This window comes from Neoarius graeffei, chromosome 5 (assembly GCF_027579695.1).
Source record: "Neoarius graeffei isolate fNeoGra1 chromosome 5, fNeoGra1.pri, whole genome shotgun sequence".
Classification (NCBI taxonomy): Eukaryota; Metazoa; Chordata; class Actinopteri; order Siluriformes; family Ariidae; genus Neoarius; species Neoarius graeffei.
Genome location: NC_083573.1, coordinates 2,720,001 through 2,739,150, shown reverse-complemented (window position 1 = coordinate 2,739,150; position 19,150 = coordinate 2,720,001). Strand labels below are relative to the sequence as shown.

General features: G+C 43.4%; 1 protein-coding gene across 1 annotated transcript in view; it reads right to left on the bottom strand.

The window, feature by feature from the left end:
• Positions 1-19,150, bottom strand: part of cdkal1 (CDK5 regulatory subunit associated protein 1-like 1) — a 358,098-nt gene that overhangs the window by 208,567 nt on the left and 130,381 nt on the right. Inside the window, exons 6-7 of the mRNA XM_060920977.1 lie at positions 11,544-11,592; positions 8,429-8,549 (exon numbers count right to left, since the gene is read on the bottom strand). Coding sequence (XP_060776960.1) covers positions 8,429-8,549; positions 11,544-11,592 — 170 coding nt within the window. The remainder of the gene's footprint in view (positions 1-8,428; positions 8,550-11,543; positions 11,593-19,150) is intronic.

Sequence of the window (19,150 nt, the reverse complement as noted above, 5' to 3'; positions counted from 1 at the left end):
AGATGAAGGACAGAGGAAATACGACCCTCTCGACAGGAAATTCCAGGTCTGACCACGGGATCTCATGAAGGAGGACGCTTGAAGAGAGATTCCTCGGCCACACCGGGCCCAAACCACCGCAAAGGTCCGAGTCTCATCAGTGATTTGGCAGAAATCCGACTTCTGAAAGAAACACACGGGCCACGCCCCCAAACTGAGCAGGATTTTCAGTCGAGTGTGTGAGGACCTGTGTGTTGTCAACCACGATGTGAATTCTCACACTCAGGACCTCCAGCTGATGGCCTGCTGAGATTGATGTTCATAAAAACGTTCTAGAAAGTGTTTCAGCGCATCAGTCACGCCTCTCACACACTTCTTATTCTTCTGAAAGAGGATAATGAAGCTCACACACACGCACCAAGCATTCTCCCTCTCCAGCTGTTAATAAATTAAACGTGATGAAACTTGGTTAAGAGCGGCACTTCTGCAGGAGATGGAACGGAGGCTATTGATTTTCTCGGAGGTGAGTAATGAAAGGCTCAGATGAATCATCTATAACCGAGTTTACACGCGATGATGAATGAGGCGGCGACAAGGCGATCACGGTGCACCTGGACTCCCACGAGGACGCCGGACTGAGCGAGAGAACCCGTGTGTGTACGTGTGAGGAATGCTAATTAACATCTAAACAAAGCTCTGGAGTGAAAATCTCTCATCACGTAATCCGAACATCTGATCCTGATTGGTCAGAAGGAGCTGCAAATCACACAGTGATTCATGGAAGGAGCCTCCAGTGTCGGCGCTGGGTAACGGTCCGAGGTGCAACCGGAGCGCTCAGTTTTCCGACGTCGTCAGAACAGACCAAAAAAATGTTGGAAGCCGCAAGATATTTTGCGAAACGTGATTGGTGGTCATGAAATGCAACTCCAAATGGATTAAAAAAAACACAAAAGCACGTCTTTCTTTATAAACGTTGGAAAATTTTGTTTCAGGTCGTGCTGTGATGGGAAAATAATCAGCAGTCACTCCGCTTCATCACACCACGTCATCGCTGATTATTTTCCCGTCACAGTGGTTCACGGAGATGCGCGCTTTAATCAAGTTTTTCACAAGCAGCCCGAGAACCTCGCACTTGCAGGATAAATCCCAGCTCTTTATGACTCCTCATTCCGTGCGGGTTTCCCCTCACGTTCCGTCTCTTCTTGGATCAAAAGAACAAGCTGAATCTGAAACGCGAATAAATCACAGCCTCATCAAATGGTTTTTCTTTTCTTCGCGCCAGAACATCAGTTTTGATTGCGGTGGTTCGTTCGGCGCGGTGATGACGCCCGAGGCTGGAAGAGCAGCCGAACGCTCAGGATTAAACAGAGGGAAGGAACGGAGTCGGAAAAGTTGTTGTTTCAGGAGAAGAGCGTAGAAGTGGAACAGAGAAAGGAAAGAAAACTCCTAAGTTTAAAAACTTGTGCATTTTATGATTTAAATTTCCCTGGCACGGGATTGTCCAGGCCCGAGAGCACAGTGGACTTGGAATCTGAGTCCGAGTGGAGAAACCCGGAATTATCCCCCAGACCCTGCAGTCAGATTCAGAAACACTGGTCCAAAGGCATTTAGGTCCAAATAATCACCGCCTCAGATGATAAACTATCTGCTGCACTTCGAGTACAAATGAGACGGAGTGGTTATTCCCGCGTCCCTTTTTTTCCCCTTTTTCCTGTCTGAAGTCAGGACAAGAGACGAGTCGGAGTCTCTCACAGTTTCATCTGGAAGGAATAAAACGTTTTTGTTTTTTTTTAATACATATTCTCATCTTGTACTTCAGCAATCTGCCAACGAGGACATCTTTAATTCATTACAGCAACATGTTGCGTTTTTATCCGTTTTTAGTTACATTTGTCATTTTTTGATAGCGCGAGACCACAAAGACGCGTAACCTCCTGCATTTAAACCAGGGCTTTGAACCAGAATTTTTTTCCTATTGGTTCGTTCCGAACAGAAACGGAATTTTAACGTTTCCGGTTTTGGGTTCCACCATTAAATAGACGTTCCCGAACCGGTTAGAACAAAAAAATTTCATTCCCGGAACGGTTAATTACGTTCCCTGTCAGCTGTTTAACAAATGGCTATAAAATTATGTCTCTGTCTCATCCAGCTTAAGCCAAATGTAGGCTAATTCTATTACAACCTTCATTAAATAAGACAAGAAATAATTCAAAACAATTATTATTTCAAATGTTGGCGATTTGGATTCTCAGTACGTCTTCCCATCTACACAAACAGAAAAAGTGCCAAAAATGAAAGAGAATTCGTTTAGTGTGTTACCAAAGGCTAGTCAGGCCCTATGCATTGATAGGCTAACGGAGGTTAACGTCATTTAATGTTCGCGAGCCTCTCATTAACGTGGACAAATATATTGATATCGTGTTTGAAATTGACGTTTTTGAATAACGACAGACTGCAATATTTACCTCTTATTTAAGATGTGGAGACGTGATAGTAGTCCACCCTCCCGCTCTCTCCATTCAGTCAGCGAACGTCACACAGGAAGTGAACCCCAGCGGGTCATAGAAACTTGCGCAGGACAAGAATGACTTTTTTATTTGTAGGCTACGGAAACTTTGAGGAACGAAATAAAAACTGGTATTAACCGGTTACCATTATTTTTAATAAGCGTTTCTGTTCCGGAACATAAAAAATAATAAAGTTTCTGGTTTCGTTTCTGTTCCATGTGAAATAGAAAAAGTTCCCGGTTTTCGTTTTCGTTCCTTGAACCGGTTCAAAGCCCTGGTTTAAACTCCACGGTTACAAAAGCGCTCACACTGGAGACTCCTTCCTTTAATGCTAAAGAATATAAACTTCATAGAAACAAGCGGACACGAAGTTAATCAATACCTTCTGTCACAGAGATATAAAATGAACCACAGATAAGTCTCTGAAGGAGACGCCGGTTGTTTCCTCGTGCCGTGTCTTCTGGTTCATTCGACCTCGGCTCTCACACATGGAAAGGTGAAATCGGTCTCGATGATGTCTGGGGTCCCGTCAAAACATCAAATTACAAATAATAATAATAATAATAATGGGAGATTCCATGTTGAAATCCAGGTATGGGTGGGAGGGGCATACTCTCTCTCTTGGCTGTCGATCAGAGTGACACTGCAGGCATCTGTGAGCTGGTGTATGCAGAAGAGGGCCGACAGCATGTGTTTGAGACGCCGTGTCTCTGAGAACGCAGGCACCAGCATCCACCCTCATGCGATAGGACAGATGTAGCTAGTGGGTGGGAATATGCAAATGATCAATCACTGGGGAAAATTATCACCAAGGTTCGATAACCGTCCTGCTCAGGTGATGACAGTCCAAGATGAAATTCAAGGCTCAAACGTTCCCGACGCTCCGAGGCACAGGGATGGACCATCGTCAGAATTTTACATCGACACGAATAAAGCCCACTAACGAGAACCGATGACTTCATCAACGCTTCTGTGGTGAAAGCCTTGACGGGTGAATTCTCAGTTGCTCCTTGGATGAAGAAAAGTGACGGCCACTTCAGAGCACGATGAAGCTCGACGACTCCTTGAGAGAACCTCAGAGTGAACGGCGCCTCTCAGACACGCTCATGGAAACTCCCCGATGACCCCAGAAACCTCTTCAAGAACGCAAATCATTTCAAATACGGTGTTAAACCGCTGAAAAGCAGCAGCAGGGTCTTGACATCAATCCAGCACGTCCTACAGAGACGCTTTTCACGCACAGATTAGCACAGAGATAATTAGTGACCTTCTAAAAGGCGGGAGAAGGGAAAAAAAAAAAACGCTCTCCTGTGCATCAATGCAAATTATAACTTACAAAAACCTTAATCTGGCTACAAAGACCCAGGAGAGGCCAAACACACACACACACACACACACACGCTTCCAAAATAGCTCCCAGAACAACACGGCCTTGCTGCTAGAATGTGTACCTGTGCGTCTATCAGCGTCCCCGTCTTCATCTCGTTTGTCTCTAAGCGCCGCTTTGAGAGGAGTTTTTAATTACGCAGCGGGGTGCCGGGGAATTCGTCAAGCAGAGCAGCGTTGTAAAAAAAGAAAAAGTAGATTAAATATAGCTTCAAACAGAAACAGAAGCAAAATAGCATAACAGAGAGAGCGAAGGAGTGCAGGAAAGAACGAGTGTCTTCATTTCGAGAACTTCATCACCACGTGTCTCAGTTTCAATCATTTTTCTAAACCTCGTGTCGATGAAGATTTTCAGTGGAGCAGCCCACAGAGTGGTTCTGCTTCATTCAACCGAAGGTCATAAAGTTCTGATCTCCAACTCGGAGCTCGGAAAAAACTCAGAAAATGTTGTTCCGACTCAGGAACGTTAAATTCACACGTTCACGCTGTAACACTGACTCCACAGCTACGACTGGTCATCCGGCCTCTCCTCCTCTCTGCCCCTGCCCCGCCCACTCAAGACTGCTGTCTGTCCTGGTCCTCGTTGGTGGAATGACCTTCCCACTGAGGTCAGAACTGCCGACTCCATGAGCACCGTCAAGTGCAGACTGAAGCCCCGCCTCTCCGTCGAGCCCAACCCATGCTGTGTCCCGTCTGAGTTCTGTATTTAGTCGTACTTCACATGGTTGGCTCGTTTCCTTGGCTGTTTGCCGGTATTTCAACAGCATATTACACTCGGTGTTAGTTTCACTTGTTCAGTTGGCACTAGAACTTTCTGGAGAACATCATCTGCTCAACGCCTGCAATGTGATGTAAAAGATTCAGTCCACCGCCCGTCACAGGCTCGCCGCTAATGCAAGATGATCACGGGGGCGTCTCTGGTTTGTGCCACTTTGTCCATCGAACGCAGGGAAGATGGAAACGGCATTAATTCGTTTACGAGTTTCGACTTCCTGCTTACAAGGTAAGATGAACGCAGGCTGAATGACGGCGTCGCACCAAGGTCAGAAGGTCTGTGCAGGAGAAATGCGCGCACCACGGTGGCCTGGTTTCCTGAGGCTCGGTCCAGGACAGTTTCGGGTCGTTTGGATGTCATTGTGCGACTGTACGCTGGACGACGGGATGCTGTCGACTCGCACCTTCCTGTATAAACCGGGTCACACTGCACAGTGATCAGATCGCAGCGGAAGTGTGACACGGACTACTGACGTATAGCTTGATGTTTTGTTTCGCAGTCTGGAGCGTACACACGATCGCGTCTTGACACCGTTTAGTTTCAGGCTACGTCGTTATTAACGTCGTCCTGCTCCGTCAAAACAGTTCTTCTTGTTCCTCAGGATGAAGGTTTTTTTTTTTACGAGGTCGGTAGTTAGTGCTCGGCCGAGACCCTCACTCTGAGAGTTCTGTCGATCTCCAGTGCTTTATTTCAGCTCATTCCGCACCTCAGCTCACATCCAGCGTATTCCACACACCGCTGCCCATCACATCAGACTCGCATCACGCCGGCCTTGTTTACGTTCCATCTCGTGTGTGTGTGTGTGTGTTCTCTCGTGGTATTTTTTTAATGTTTTCTCATCTCGACCAGTCCTCATCCCTGGAGGTCTCTCCGGCTTTCAGAGTGAGTTCAGGGTTCAGGCGCAGACCCGAGATGAGATGTTTTGACGAGGACTTTCATTATCAGGAGCCTGCTGGGTGGGTGAGTGACTTTGCCATGCGTGTGTGTGTGAACGAGAGACACACACACACACACTGATCACAGCAGGTCATCCAGCTCCAAGTGTGAGGTGAGCATCAAGAGATTGTTCGATCGTGGCATCTAATTTAGCACCAGGGAGCCTCCAGATGAGCTTCAGTGAAAGCAGCGTCTCCACTGACCTCCTCAGCAGAACTTGAGGAGTTTTTACGGTTCAGTTCAATTAAATTCCTTTATTCTTTCCATCGCTGTCCTTTCCAGGAACGTTGTGTGGTCTAAAAGAAACGTTCCCGTGATGAACCCCTGAGGAACGCCTCAAGTTATCGTTAGATTTATTTCACGCGCATCTGTCGGATGAGATCTGTTCCAGCTTTTTAGCCAATATTTTTGCATCATATATCATCTTGGTGTGTTTTTTTTTTTTTTTAAAGCATGAAACACAGGAACACTTGTCTATTTTGACACATCACCCTCAGTCGGCGCTTCACCAGCACTGATTTCAACACTTCTACATTTTCTCGACTTCCTTGCTGAATAATTCAGGCTTCCAGAAACCCACCCAGCCTGAACTCGCGCTTCTTTAGGTTCCTGAAAATCAGAGTGTGATTTAGTTTCAGAAATCAGGTGCTTTTACGTTCACACTAAGTCCATGTTTATTTGCTCAAGTCAATAATTTGCATCGTTTTCCTCGGCAGAGCGACTTTGAGCGGCCCAGAAGAAACAGTCCCACTACTGACCCCTGAGGAACACCGAAAGTTATTGTTTGAATTATTTCTCCTCGTAGCACCTTTACAAGAACCCACGTTCTCACATCGCAGTTCATCTCGGGACCGGAATCGACTGCTCTGTTGTGTCATCAAACCTCCGACAAAGTTTGAGTCATACAATAACAGAAATGTCAACAACAACAACAAGCACTCAGATGCCCTGATCTGATCTGTAGACCGTCCTCGAGGGCGTGGCCTAATATTCTCACGAACGCACTTGATTGACAGCTTCGTCTCCAGGGTGATGCCACTCAAACAGCAGAACTCAAAAAGTAACCCACTGAGAAACAAGTGAAGGCGGAGTCAATGCAAACATGCGCTTTGGTTCGCCCCGCCCACTTTGCATTGAACAGGGAGGAATTCTCATCATCACCAATCAGCAGCAGCGAGTGATTCAGGGACCGGAAACACAAACCTGATTCGAAAGCAACGTTCCGAGTTTCCCGAGGATTTAAAGTCACATTCTTTCTTTATTTTTTCTTTAAGTGCCAATACGCATAAGAAATCGTTTCATCACTCTCAGTGTACACTACCGTTCAAAAGTTTGGGGTCACTTTGAAATGTCCTTATTTTTGAAAGAAAAGCACTGTTCTTTTCAATGAAGATCACTTTAAACTAATCAGAAATACACTCTATACATTGCTAATGTGGTAAATGACTATTCTAGCTGCAAATGTCTGGTTTTTGGTGCAATATCTCCATAGGTGTATAGAGGCCCATTTCCAGCAACTCTCACTCCAGTGTTCTAATGGTACAATGTGTTTGCTCATTGCCTCAGAAGGCTAATGGATGATTAGAAAACCCTTGTACAATCATGTTAGCACAGCTGAAAACAGTTGAGCTCTTTAGAGAAGCTATAAAACTGACCTTCCTTTGAGCAGATTGAGTTTCTGGAGCATCACATTTGTGGGGTCAATTAAATGCTCAAAATGGCCAGAAAAATGTCTCGACTATATTTTCTATTCATTTTACAACTTATGGTGGGAAATGAGACCCCGTCCACACGTAGCCGGGTATCTGCTAAATCGAAGATATTTTTCTACGTTTTGGCCTGTCATCCACATGAAAACGCATCAAAAACGAATATTTTTAAAAACTCCGGGCAAAGTGAAGATTTCTGAAAACTCCGTGTATGCCTTTTTGTGTGGACAGGGATAACCGGAGTTTTGCGTTTTAGAACGTCACAATCTGCGCCAAAAAAATGACAACAAATCTGCCCTGACGTCAAACGTGCGACCTTTGTTTACTGCAGAAGCCAGATTAAGCATGGACAAAGAGTAATGGATCGGAGTAGTGCCTTGAAAGCGTTAATTATTGTGCAGGTGCTATTTACATGTTTAATTTTAGAAGCCCAACTACTGCTCCAAAAACAGGGTCAATATGTCCACATATTTGCTTTGACAAGATTCCCAATCAACGTTTTCTTGCGTCTTTTGAAGTTTATACTCCAAAATTGTGTTTAGAAGCAATTCTGTCTCCGAGTCTGTCCAGACGAACGAGCTTGGCGTCATGTTTTATGTTTAGGCGGAAGTGACGCCAACAGAGGGCTATTCTGATGTGATTAGGGGGTAGGATTTGGGGAAATAATGCCATCTACAGGTTTGGAATGCTTATGAATGTGATTGAAAACGCAGATGTTCGGTTATGTGTGGAAGGGATTTTTTTCGAAGACGAGATGGTGTGGATAAAACATTTTTATAAACGGAGGGGGGGAAATGTTCGGTTTTAAAAATACCCGGCTACGTGTGTACATGGCCTAAAAGTGTGACTTTTCAGGGAAAACACAAAATTGTCTGGGTGACCCCAAACTTTTGAACGGTACTGTACATCCCTCCCTCTCTCTCTCTCTGTCTCACACACACACAATCAAAGGCCCATGAGGGAATTCTGGGAAATGGCTCTGTTTGCAATTTAAACAAATCAAAGGAAAAAAAAAGGAAAGAAAGAAAAATAAATAAATAAAGAAAGACAGAACAAAAGAGAGAAAGAAAAAGAAAAGAGAGAGAGAAGAGAAAGACAGAAAAAAGAGAGAGAAGGAAAGAAAGAACTCAGCTCACCCTGTATTGATGGAAATGATTTCAATCAGCGGGTTCTTCCTAATCTTCGGTAAATCCAATCGAGCGCCACCAAGCCGCTTTCCATTATCTTTCTTCGGGCCAAGCAGACGTACAGAGTGACCTTCACCACACACACAGAGACACACACAGTTAGCATCGTGCAGAACCTCGGCATCACAAAACAGCCCCACAGAGGTGAATAATCACACTGAATGATCCTCCATCTCTCGTTTTGCTGTGTGTGAGAGTAGAGTGCGGGCCCCGACCCTCACCTCCATTCAGCCACACGCCACTCTAATCAATCAGCAGGAAGCGACTGTTCACGTTTTAATAAAATCCACTGAAAAAAAACAAAAAACCCACAGTACTGCTGAAAAGGCAGCGCTGCGCTTCACAATAACCAAACCTTGAAATTAAATTCCTCTAAAACCCCACGTACGAACCTCTACAGAACGAAAACCCCATCGACATGACCCACTCTCACAGCGCTTTCACACCTCCAGGCAGAGGGAAATTCACACTGCTGCTCCGTTATTGATCTGAACACAATTAAACAAACCCAACGGTAAAAACGGTGCTGTGAGAGGCACGAGCAAAAAAACCCGCTCCCACAGACTGGAAGAGGAACGCATTCAGGAACTTCATCACTCTTTACACTCGCGCTGAGCAGAAAAGCAACTCCAGATGCACAAACTCCGGAAGAAAATAAAGAAATAAATAAAGAAAATAAACGCAGGTCTGAAACATGGTGACGGAAAATTTAACCAACAAGCGCGGCTGGAAATCACAAAGACGAAAGAAATCAGTCAATTATTATACGATACGAGATGAACGTTTCGCTCGTCACGTCCTGCGTTTATTTTCTTTTTGTTTGTCCAAGTCTCTGGAACACATCGCAATTCTGCAGAGCTCCAGCACAACGTTTACCGTCTCACATAAACAAACAAACAAACAAACAAAAATAAATAAACACAACGTCTGATTCACTTCCTGCCGTGAGTCAATTCAGAGTCGAATCATTACAACGCTTCGCTCAGACGTGATCGGACCTCAGCGCGATTGCTGCTTTTTTTTTTGTTGGAAAAAAGCTGCAGGTCTGAACGCAGATCTGTCGCTCTGAGGTACTCCGTTTCAGCCTTTTTTAAAAAGACGATCACTAAAATTGTCATCAAACCTGTAAAATAAAGATTTCACAAATTTAACAGAATTATTTTGTGAAAATTTCAAGTTTTTCAGAACTTCAAAAAAACGTGCCTTTAAAGAAACGTGATGGAAAAAACACAATTAAGGAGGAAAAATGGAAAAAAGACTTTTTTTTTGCATGTCAGGTTGAAATTGTCATATCTTTTATATTTAGTATTCCAAGTTTAACATTGACAATTGAAGGATTTTAATTTTAGCAGAGTCTGTATATTTAGCTTTTATATCAGGTGAAGAGACATTTGTGGAAAATCTGATATTAAACCATTATTATTATTATTATTTTCTCATTTTTATTTGTCAATCATCAAATGTCATATTCAGCTTCATCAGCCATTTTGTAAAAAAAAAAATAATAATAATAATCTTCAGTCATTTTGTAAAAGCTCTCGAGCGTCCGGTCGCCTGATAGACGCAGGCTGTTTGGTCACAGAGTTTCGTCTGATGCAAGTCGAGTGAAAAAGTGCCGTTTCTGCGTTTTTCAGACACCGATAATAACTCGGTGCGTCACAGCGATTCGTTGGGTCGACTCTCGATCCTCTGTGGCTTCACCAGGAGACAGTTTCAGGTTAACGTTCTGTCCAGCACTGTGGAAATACACCACGGGAGAGAATAAAACGACAAATTGAGCTCTTTTTCTCTCTCTTCTAATAAAGCGTCTCAATAAACGCGATTACGAGCGAATCAGGAGTTCACACTCTCATCCAATCGCTCTGCGTTTATCGTCAGGTGAATTTAATTATCACGCCCCTGCGTTCGAATAACAGCTCCTAAATTATTCATCCAGCCCATCTACATGCAAATAGCAGCGTGTTTGAAAATACACATACACGTGCAAGGAGTCATTTTCCAATTCACTGGTTCTGTTAAAAGTCACAGATTATGCACGCGCGCGCGTGTGTGTGTGTGTGTGTGTGTGTAGAAGTGATGGAGACGAAAAAGATTAAAAGGTCACAACTGGGGGAAAATAAATAATGTAGAGCTCCAGTAAAACCCCCAGATGAGTTTTTCAGAGAAATCATTCACAAAATAATTCACAAGACAGCTTTAGCACACTGATGAGCAGTTAGCAAAAAAACAAACATCAAATCATCATGTGACAGGAAATCAATCAATCAATCAATCAATCAATCATCACCAGACTCATCGAAAAACCTGACAGAAGATGAAACGAAATTCAGTGAATCTCTGATGTTCGAGGTTTGCAAACGCGCCAGGATTCATTTACTTTTTTGTATGAATCACTTTTTTTTTTTTTTTTTTAAACAAACCCAAGTCGTGAGTTCACTCACCGCTGACGGATCAAAGACTGACAGACGTCAGTATGAGCAAACAGCTCCGCAGGGGGCGGGGTTTACTTACGCACAAAGCCTGGAACTGGCTGAGAAAATCAACCGAACCTATTTTGAATCACTAAACGAGTCACAAACTAAATGACTCACAATGAATGACACCAGAGTGAATCGAGTGTCTGAGTTCGGGTTAGCGTTATAACAAATTAAACATCATGATGAATGGGCATTACATGGACATTAAGTAAACAAACAAACTTTCCAGAACACACTTTGGAAAGCAATTAAAACTATAAAAAATAAGCATTAAAAAAAATGTTTGTTTTTTTAGTGCAGGAAACAAATCATTAAACGAATCAACACCTGAATATGAATCTTTTTGCTGAATCAATTCAATTGAAAAGACTCCCAGATTTTAACTCCGTCTCCACGTTACTCAGGAATAACGTTAAACTTTACTCCAGGACACAAGCGCTTGAACGAGTTCTTCATGAAGGACGATGGAGGAACCCTAAAGCGTGGAGATCTTTATTCCATCACAGATCAGCTGACGCGATGCTAACAGGTCTGATTAACGTGTGTGTTCTCGGAAAGCCGTGGATCAGCTGAGGGGTTACACTCACCTTTCACCGCTTCATCCACCACCTCCACCACGCGGTCAATCTGCTGGACCTGGACAGAGGCGGAGCCAAGAAAAGAAAAGTCATCTTTTCATAACTGAAACCCAGAGTTTGTGTTGAACCTGCTGTCATTTAAAGACTCGCCTGAGCGAGCCCAAGCTAACAGCAGCTACTTTACACTTCTTGGTAACATTAGATCATAGTGCAGGGTTTACGCTAAACGTAAGCATTTTTTTTCCCCAGAATAACACTCCAGGCCTTTTGTGGGTGTGGCTTGGAGAACATGATCATTGTTTTGAGTTGAACAGATTTTTCGCTCCCGATTGATACGAAGAAGTCGCGATGTCGTGTTTAATTCTGAACCTTTGGGATTCATCTTCAGTATTTTTCCTTTCTCCATGCAGTGCTGCTGCTCCGACGATGCTAATTTCCTCGTGTTATGTTCACAGCAAGGAAATGTTAACGCATCGTCCCATAAGTACTGGAGTAGCAGGGCTACCGTAAATACACTAAAATACGACAAAAATACCATGATATAAAGTTTCCTGTGCAAACTGCCACCAGTACAAGGAAGGAAAATGGTTTGATGATCGGGGTTGAAATACTAATTTTATTGAAAAAAATATAAACACTAAAAACTGGACCAACAGGTATCAGGATATCTATGATGCCTTTTTCAAAAAATTTAAGACATAATTCACATCATCCTGAATCAGGATAACAGGACAAGTCTTGAAGTGTGTGTACACTGCATACACTCGCTGAGAGAGATCGGATCTCTCTGCTTATCGGACCTCCAGCTTCCGGAGTGAACGATTCACTCCACAATTCAGGAAAATAATGAAGCGTTTATGGAATTCTCCTGTTTTTCTCGAGGGGATGGTGGGATGTGACCTTAACAGTCACTGAAAGAATAAAACAGTTCGTTCCGGTTGTCACTTATGTTATCGCAGCTATAAATAATCTTGTTTATAGAATCTAATCTAAGCTAATAAGGTGAAATAAATAAATAAATGCAGCTAGTTCAATCATGAAAAAAAAGACACAACATTGGAGAAATTCACGCTCCAGCTTCACCTCTGGAACTGGAGACTCCTTCCAGACACATTACAGAAACCCCCCCCCCCCCCCCCCCACACCGAGAGAAAACGACACCATGTCAACATTGAGTCGCCTCTTTGAAATGAGCCGTTACTATAGAAACGAGCGCATTAAGATCAACCTGGAGTTCACAGCTGCATGACTGTCAGGAAATTCATCAACACCTCCTGACCAATCAGAACCCAGATTTCCACTCGACAGCAACTTTACCCACAGAGAGATTTACGTTTCCTGGTTTAAAAAAAAAAAAAAACGTAAAAAGGATCTTTCAGTGAAACAGTGATGCTAAACGCTAAGCTACGATCACGCAAAGCTACAATTTCACAGATCCATCACGTGTTCGTTCGGAGTTCGAGCGTTCATCGTGTCAGAGGACGAGTCCGAGTCGCCGCACAGCTTCCTGTCTGAACGTGAAGGACGCCTCATTCCGAGTCGTCAATGATCAGCTCCGAGGGTGGATTCTTTAATTCGAAATTCGCATTTACATGTCCAAAGTATTGGCACCCATCAAGGGAAACGGTTTGGTTTGATGAAACGAACATGACGCACAAAAATCCCAACGTTTCACTCAGAGTCTTGAATGAGCCCGATTTTTTCAAAACGTCTCGCTTTTACATCCCGCGTTTCATCGCTCGCAGTGCTGACCGGACAGCGGCTCAATCCCATCACACGCTACGAGGTGATGTCATGAAGTCCATTCCCAAAGTTTCACCTCGAGGAAACACATTCCTTTCTCGGGGTTCTCGCTCAGGTTTCGATGCAGAGCGAAGATATTTCAGCCTCGTGTTCCGTCACGAGACAGCGAGCTTTATTACGCCGAACTAAAGAAAAACTGTCAAAGGTATTCTTTAAAATCAGGCAAAACTGACATTACTGAGACTTACACACCCGATAGTTTTCTTTCAAAGTTTCTGCTAAACTTTAAAACAGTTTTTAAGATAATGTGTTTAAAATACAAGAAAAAAATCCATCACTAAAAATCACTTAAAAACAAAGATAATAATCAATCAATCTTTACAAAGCAAATCGGTAAACTTTCACAGCTCAACAAAAATCTCTTCCAAACCCAATTCCAATCTTTTTCATCTGTTCCAGGATCTGATCAAAGTCGTTCCTTTTTAATACTCTGAGATCCGATCTATCATTTCCTGCAGGAACCTGCTCGGGGATCGGATCAGAACCATTTCTATTCGAAATGTATAAAAATGAAAAAGGAATATTTCAGCCCAAGTTTTTCAGACACAGAGGCAAACTTCAGAGCTTCACCCTCGCCGTGACATTTATCTTTGACCGCACTCATTTCTGCAGAGGGACGACTGGAGCACACAATCCGACCCATTAGAGGCAAACGTGCTGCAATTGTACTCCGTCTCCTACGGCTAAATAGCCAGGCACACGGCCGTGTCATTCATTCTGCCACTCTTTCCAACCGGCGGGGTAATTTACTGCTGCCCGCGGAGAGCAAGAGCCACCAGGCTCCCGCCATTTACATGCATGACGAGTGAAGAAATCCATATCGATACGTCTGTAATTGCGGACGGAGGGTCGGATCAGAGCAGGAACCCTGCAGGACCCGGGGTACCATTGCGAGTTCTGAACGCTTGAACAGAGGGACAATTTTAATAAGCGGATTCTGTCGAGAAGAGCCGGTCGAAGTTTTGGGGAAAGGGGGAGACTGAGGATCTGTCTGGTCTGGGTTCAGGCTGAGATCTGAAGAGACTTTTGAGAATCTGGTTTCAAGAGCAATGCCTCAGAGAAGAAAGAACAGTGCTGTCTTCACCAGGAGGGCTTTCAGAGTCCTGAAGGCACCCTCTTGCGCAAGGCGAGTGTTGCCCCTACCAATTGGAATAAAATGGCCTGAGAGTTGAGCACCTGCATCTCCACCACCCACTGATGGCTCTTTACAGGACTGCACTTCCCGCCCACTTTTACCTTCAAACCAGAGGGAGAAAAACAGAACCAGTGGTACGAACCACCATCATCACTGGACCAACTGTGACCGAAGGATTTCAACTGCCCACTTGCCCCAACACCCAGTGTGAGAAGGGCTATTATGAAGACAAGAAAGCAGGAGATGAAGTCCCTCACAAAAGGTGGAACTTCATTTCACTTTCTCGACTTTCAGTAAACAAATAAATAAAAAAAAATAACCAAATAATAACGAGTTTACCACCCTCTTTGGGCTGCATTCCCAAAGAACCTGATTCCATGTCCATGGCCCTGGCAGGGTAGGGGCTGTTACTGGCCTCACCCCATCCACGGGCACCTCTTCACGGTTTCACGCCCTGTTGAACTCTCTCCTCAAAGTTCTTGTCAACTTCCTCTGACCGTACTTATTCGCTATCGGTCTCGTGCCGGGATTTAGCCTTAAATTGTGATGATCTGGCGACTTGCCCAGGGTGAACCCCGCCTCTCACCCACAGTCAGCTGGGATAGGCTCCATCTTGCCCGCGACCCTGCACAGGATAAGCGCTTACGGATAACGGACGGATGGATGAACAATAACGAATCCTTCATGAATGCTCTGGACAAGAAAGGGTTGAGTGATCGATATTTCCGGAATAATCCCTCTCTTTGAAGGACAAAATTCTGGGACTTTCTCTGGGTTCATCACCAAGGACAGGAGTGTGTTGGTTCCAAAATAACATGTCCTCCATAATTATTGGCACCCTTTATAAGATCCAACAGAGAAAGAAACGATATCTTGATTCGAATCAAAACATTCTCGATAGAATCAACTGTTTTTACAGAATATTTTCTCTGCCAAAATTATTAACAAACTGAAACCAAAGGTTCAGGACGGAGTGAATCAGCGTCCAAAGACTCGTCACTGCATTTCCGCGTTTAAAATTCGGTTCTTGAAAAACTCAACATCTCTAACTTTCCCAGTCAACTCCCCAAGAGTTTTGAGATTCCCGCTCCCCACGCCCCGTTTCTCCTCGGGGTAGAAATCGAAGGTCGTACGTGTGTAAAATCCGTCTCGTTTGTTACACCATGGGGAGGAAAAAAAACCAAAAACATTAAATATAACAGACAGACGGTTGTTATTGACCTGCACACATCAGACAACAGACATCAACATACACAAGGAGTCGATGAAGAGCAAAAAAAAGGTCTCCGGATATAAAATTATCACGTTCTTCTCACGTTTGTCAGAATTATAACCATCTGATCATCAGCAGCGTGAGGGCTTCATCATTTAGTTGACAAAACGGCTTTTTCACCTGTTTAACATGTTCAAAGCTGCTTTAATGAGAAAGAATTCGAGACGATTCCACCCTGTTTGTCTGTTTAACCAGAGCTGGAGCTAATTAAAAGCTCAAGTCGTTCGTTAACGAGCTTTCCTGCCCAATAAACACAAGCCCCATACGCTACGTTCAACGGTGCGGCATAAATAATGTAATTAGACGCAATAAACATGGATTCTGGTGTAAAGCGAGACACCAGTGGAAGATGTCAGGCCCGATGCGCTGAAGCTTTCTGTCGTTGTTCCGATGAGGATCATATAACCCTGATGAGCTCTGTGACTGACAGAAGTCTCTCGCTAAGTTCCGCTGCCTTCTGGAAACGCAACGGCCTCGGTGGAGTATGCAAAACAGGAGGTCTATTTGTATAAGGTGATTTCTCCAACGGTTCGGAGGGCGGAACCTCCTCGCTGTGGCTCTCCGTGGACAAATGGATCATTATGATGACACAAAACCCACAGAGTAAACGTGGACTGATGTCATTTTCCAGAGCATTCAGGAAGACGTTCTTTTTGGGATTGTCATGAAATTCAGCTGAATAACGTTTCCACACCCTGTTCCATTTTCCCCGGAGACTGTTTGCAAAACTATTTGCGTATCAGAGGCAGGTGGCGAGTCACCCAGGTCAGATTTTTGAGGAGAAAAAAAAAAAGAAAATCTTTATGACCAAAAAGCAACATTTATTTCACGATTCTAGATCAACTTAAATATTCAGTTTATTAAATTAAAAAAAGAAAAAACAACCCTTTGCTTCATTTTATCATCAATGATGGCGTAACTCACTCCGGCCCAAATCTGGGTAGAAGTTCTATGCACCCTCGGTTCCCCGACCTTCACGCCAGAATCAATCAACAATCAGTGAAGAACTGAGGGAGAAGAAGCGATTTGTGTGGAAACTGCTCGTTAGGGATTGATTAATTACTCCACATCTTCATTATTAATTGCAATTATGCAAATCTGGGTAGAAGCCATATACACCCCAGGCAGACCCACCTTCCTGCCAAAAAGAATAAAAATCAGTGAAGAATTCAGAGAGAAGTGATTTTCGGGAAACGTGGACGACGCCTGACGGATAACACATGATGGATTAAACTCATCACCTGTCGGCCGGATGAGCTAATAATCAACAATTCACAGTTATTCCATGAATCGGAGTCGTACATGAGCTGACAGCCGAGGAGGCATCGCACCGTGGATCTATAATCCATGTACGATGAGACTGAGTGGAATAACGGTTTTATTCTATCCACATTCACTGGATTTTGAGAAACAGAGCATTTTTAAATTTTAATTTTTTGCAAATTTGATAAATCAAAACTTTATACAAAATGCCCAACAAAATAATTTCCACTTAGGCCCACTTTACACGGGGACGGTATAAAACAAAAATGCAAAAGTCCGTTTTCATTCTCACTTTTTTCCGCGTCTACACGACCGTTTTCAAGGAGGAAATCTGCGTCTATACGGTGACGCATAAATGTCTTCGCTATGTCTGCACGCATGCGCAACGTCTTCTGTCTTGTCTGATCTGCACATCTGCGCTGCTGTTCTGTCAAGTTATCCTACCAAGCCTACTATGCATGCGCGAAATCCAGGAGGGTAGGAAAATTCAACAGTAGTTTTGTCCCACCGATCAGCTGGGCTGATAGAAATCGGTGAGAATTTCACGCATTTGCCGATTTTTATGTTTTGTGCGTATTGGTCGAGTCTTTGGCTGAGTCAAATAATTTGTAATGACTTGTTTTGAATAATAAAACGGTCTGTATGAGAACTTGCTAGGATAACTTTACAGAACACCGGTCCGGCTGAGGTACTGTAGTGCTCGAGGGAGGAGCAGGAGCAAACCGAAACTCTTTTAATCTGCCTTTATTAAGTAACACTCACTCTTGTTTCGGTGAAGAAGAGAAAAGGCAGTGTCCATCTCAGCAAAATAAACCCGTTCGGCTGCTGGTTTTGTTTTCAGTCTCGGGTTTATGGTTTCACGAGCGGCTTGAATAGGCGGCGCGCGCGTGCGTAACTTGGCGACACCAAACTGAGGAGCTCCAGCCGGGCGGGTGAGCAGGAAAACACATCTACTGCATTAAAACACAGAGCAGCTTGAAGGTCCGTTGGATCGATGTAATCAGACATGCTCTTACTTTTTTACTTCCCGGGCTGGCATGTACAGTATATGACATATGTATGACGTAAACGCGTACCCGACGTGAGCAGATCCGAGCAGAGTTTCGCGTATTGGGTAGTTTAGACGGATATGCAACGGGGGCCGTTTTTAACTTATCCACTCTGGAAGGCGTTTTCAATTTTATCCGTTTTTCAGCCTCGGAAACGCCGTCCCCGTGTAAACGAAAGGCACTTCTGATAAAATATTTAGTCGTTTTTACCCGACAGCGTCCTCGTGTAAACGGGCCCTTAGAATGTAAACAAACCAGTGAAACGACAGGAGCAATTTGTGAAAAATTTGATAATAATAATTCTTTAAATTTTTTTAAAAAAGATATGTTCTTACCGTCAAATACTTTTATTCCATATTTTGTTGGTGTGTGTTTGGGGTTTTGTTTTCGAGTAGAGTTTTTATTTCATCCTTGGTTGGTTCAGCAACATGTGCCGCCATTTTGTTTTTCTCAACTCACGGTATATGAGCTGACAGTTGAGTCGTAGAGCAGCCAATCAGAGCGCATGACCGCTCATATCCACTGAATGTGGATAGAATAATAATAATAATAATAATAATAATTCTCACTTTTGTAAAGACTGGAGCAAAATTTAAAAAATAATAGCCTATTCATGAAAATATTTCTTTTATTAAAAATGAAAAAGTTAATAAATATTCCTTTCCTTAATCAACTTTTATAAATATTTGTACTTCCTCCATTTGCTTCTCTTTTCTTTATCTTTCAGCCATCTGTGAAAAAAGAGACAGAGCTCTGATTTCTTATTAAATCATTCATACACAATAAACACAACTGCTCTTTCTTTTTAGATCCGTTTTTTTGTTTTTGCCTCATGAGAGCTGTGTTACTTCCACCTACAGTGAAGTCATGTGTATTCCTGCGATTGTGTGTTCAACTCTGCGGTCTAAACAACGCAATTACAGCGATGAAAAACAGAGGTCATGCAGCCTGATGATGATCATTCATTTTTTATTTCACTGATTGGAAGTGTCATAAATTTATGTTGCGATTTATCACCACACGATGTATCGTAGAAATCAGTGTCAATCATGACTCGATGTTGTCCCACACGATAATCCAGAACATTATATTA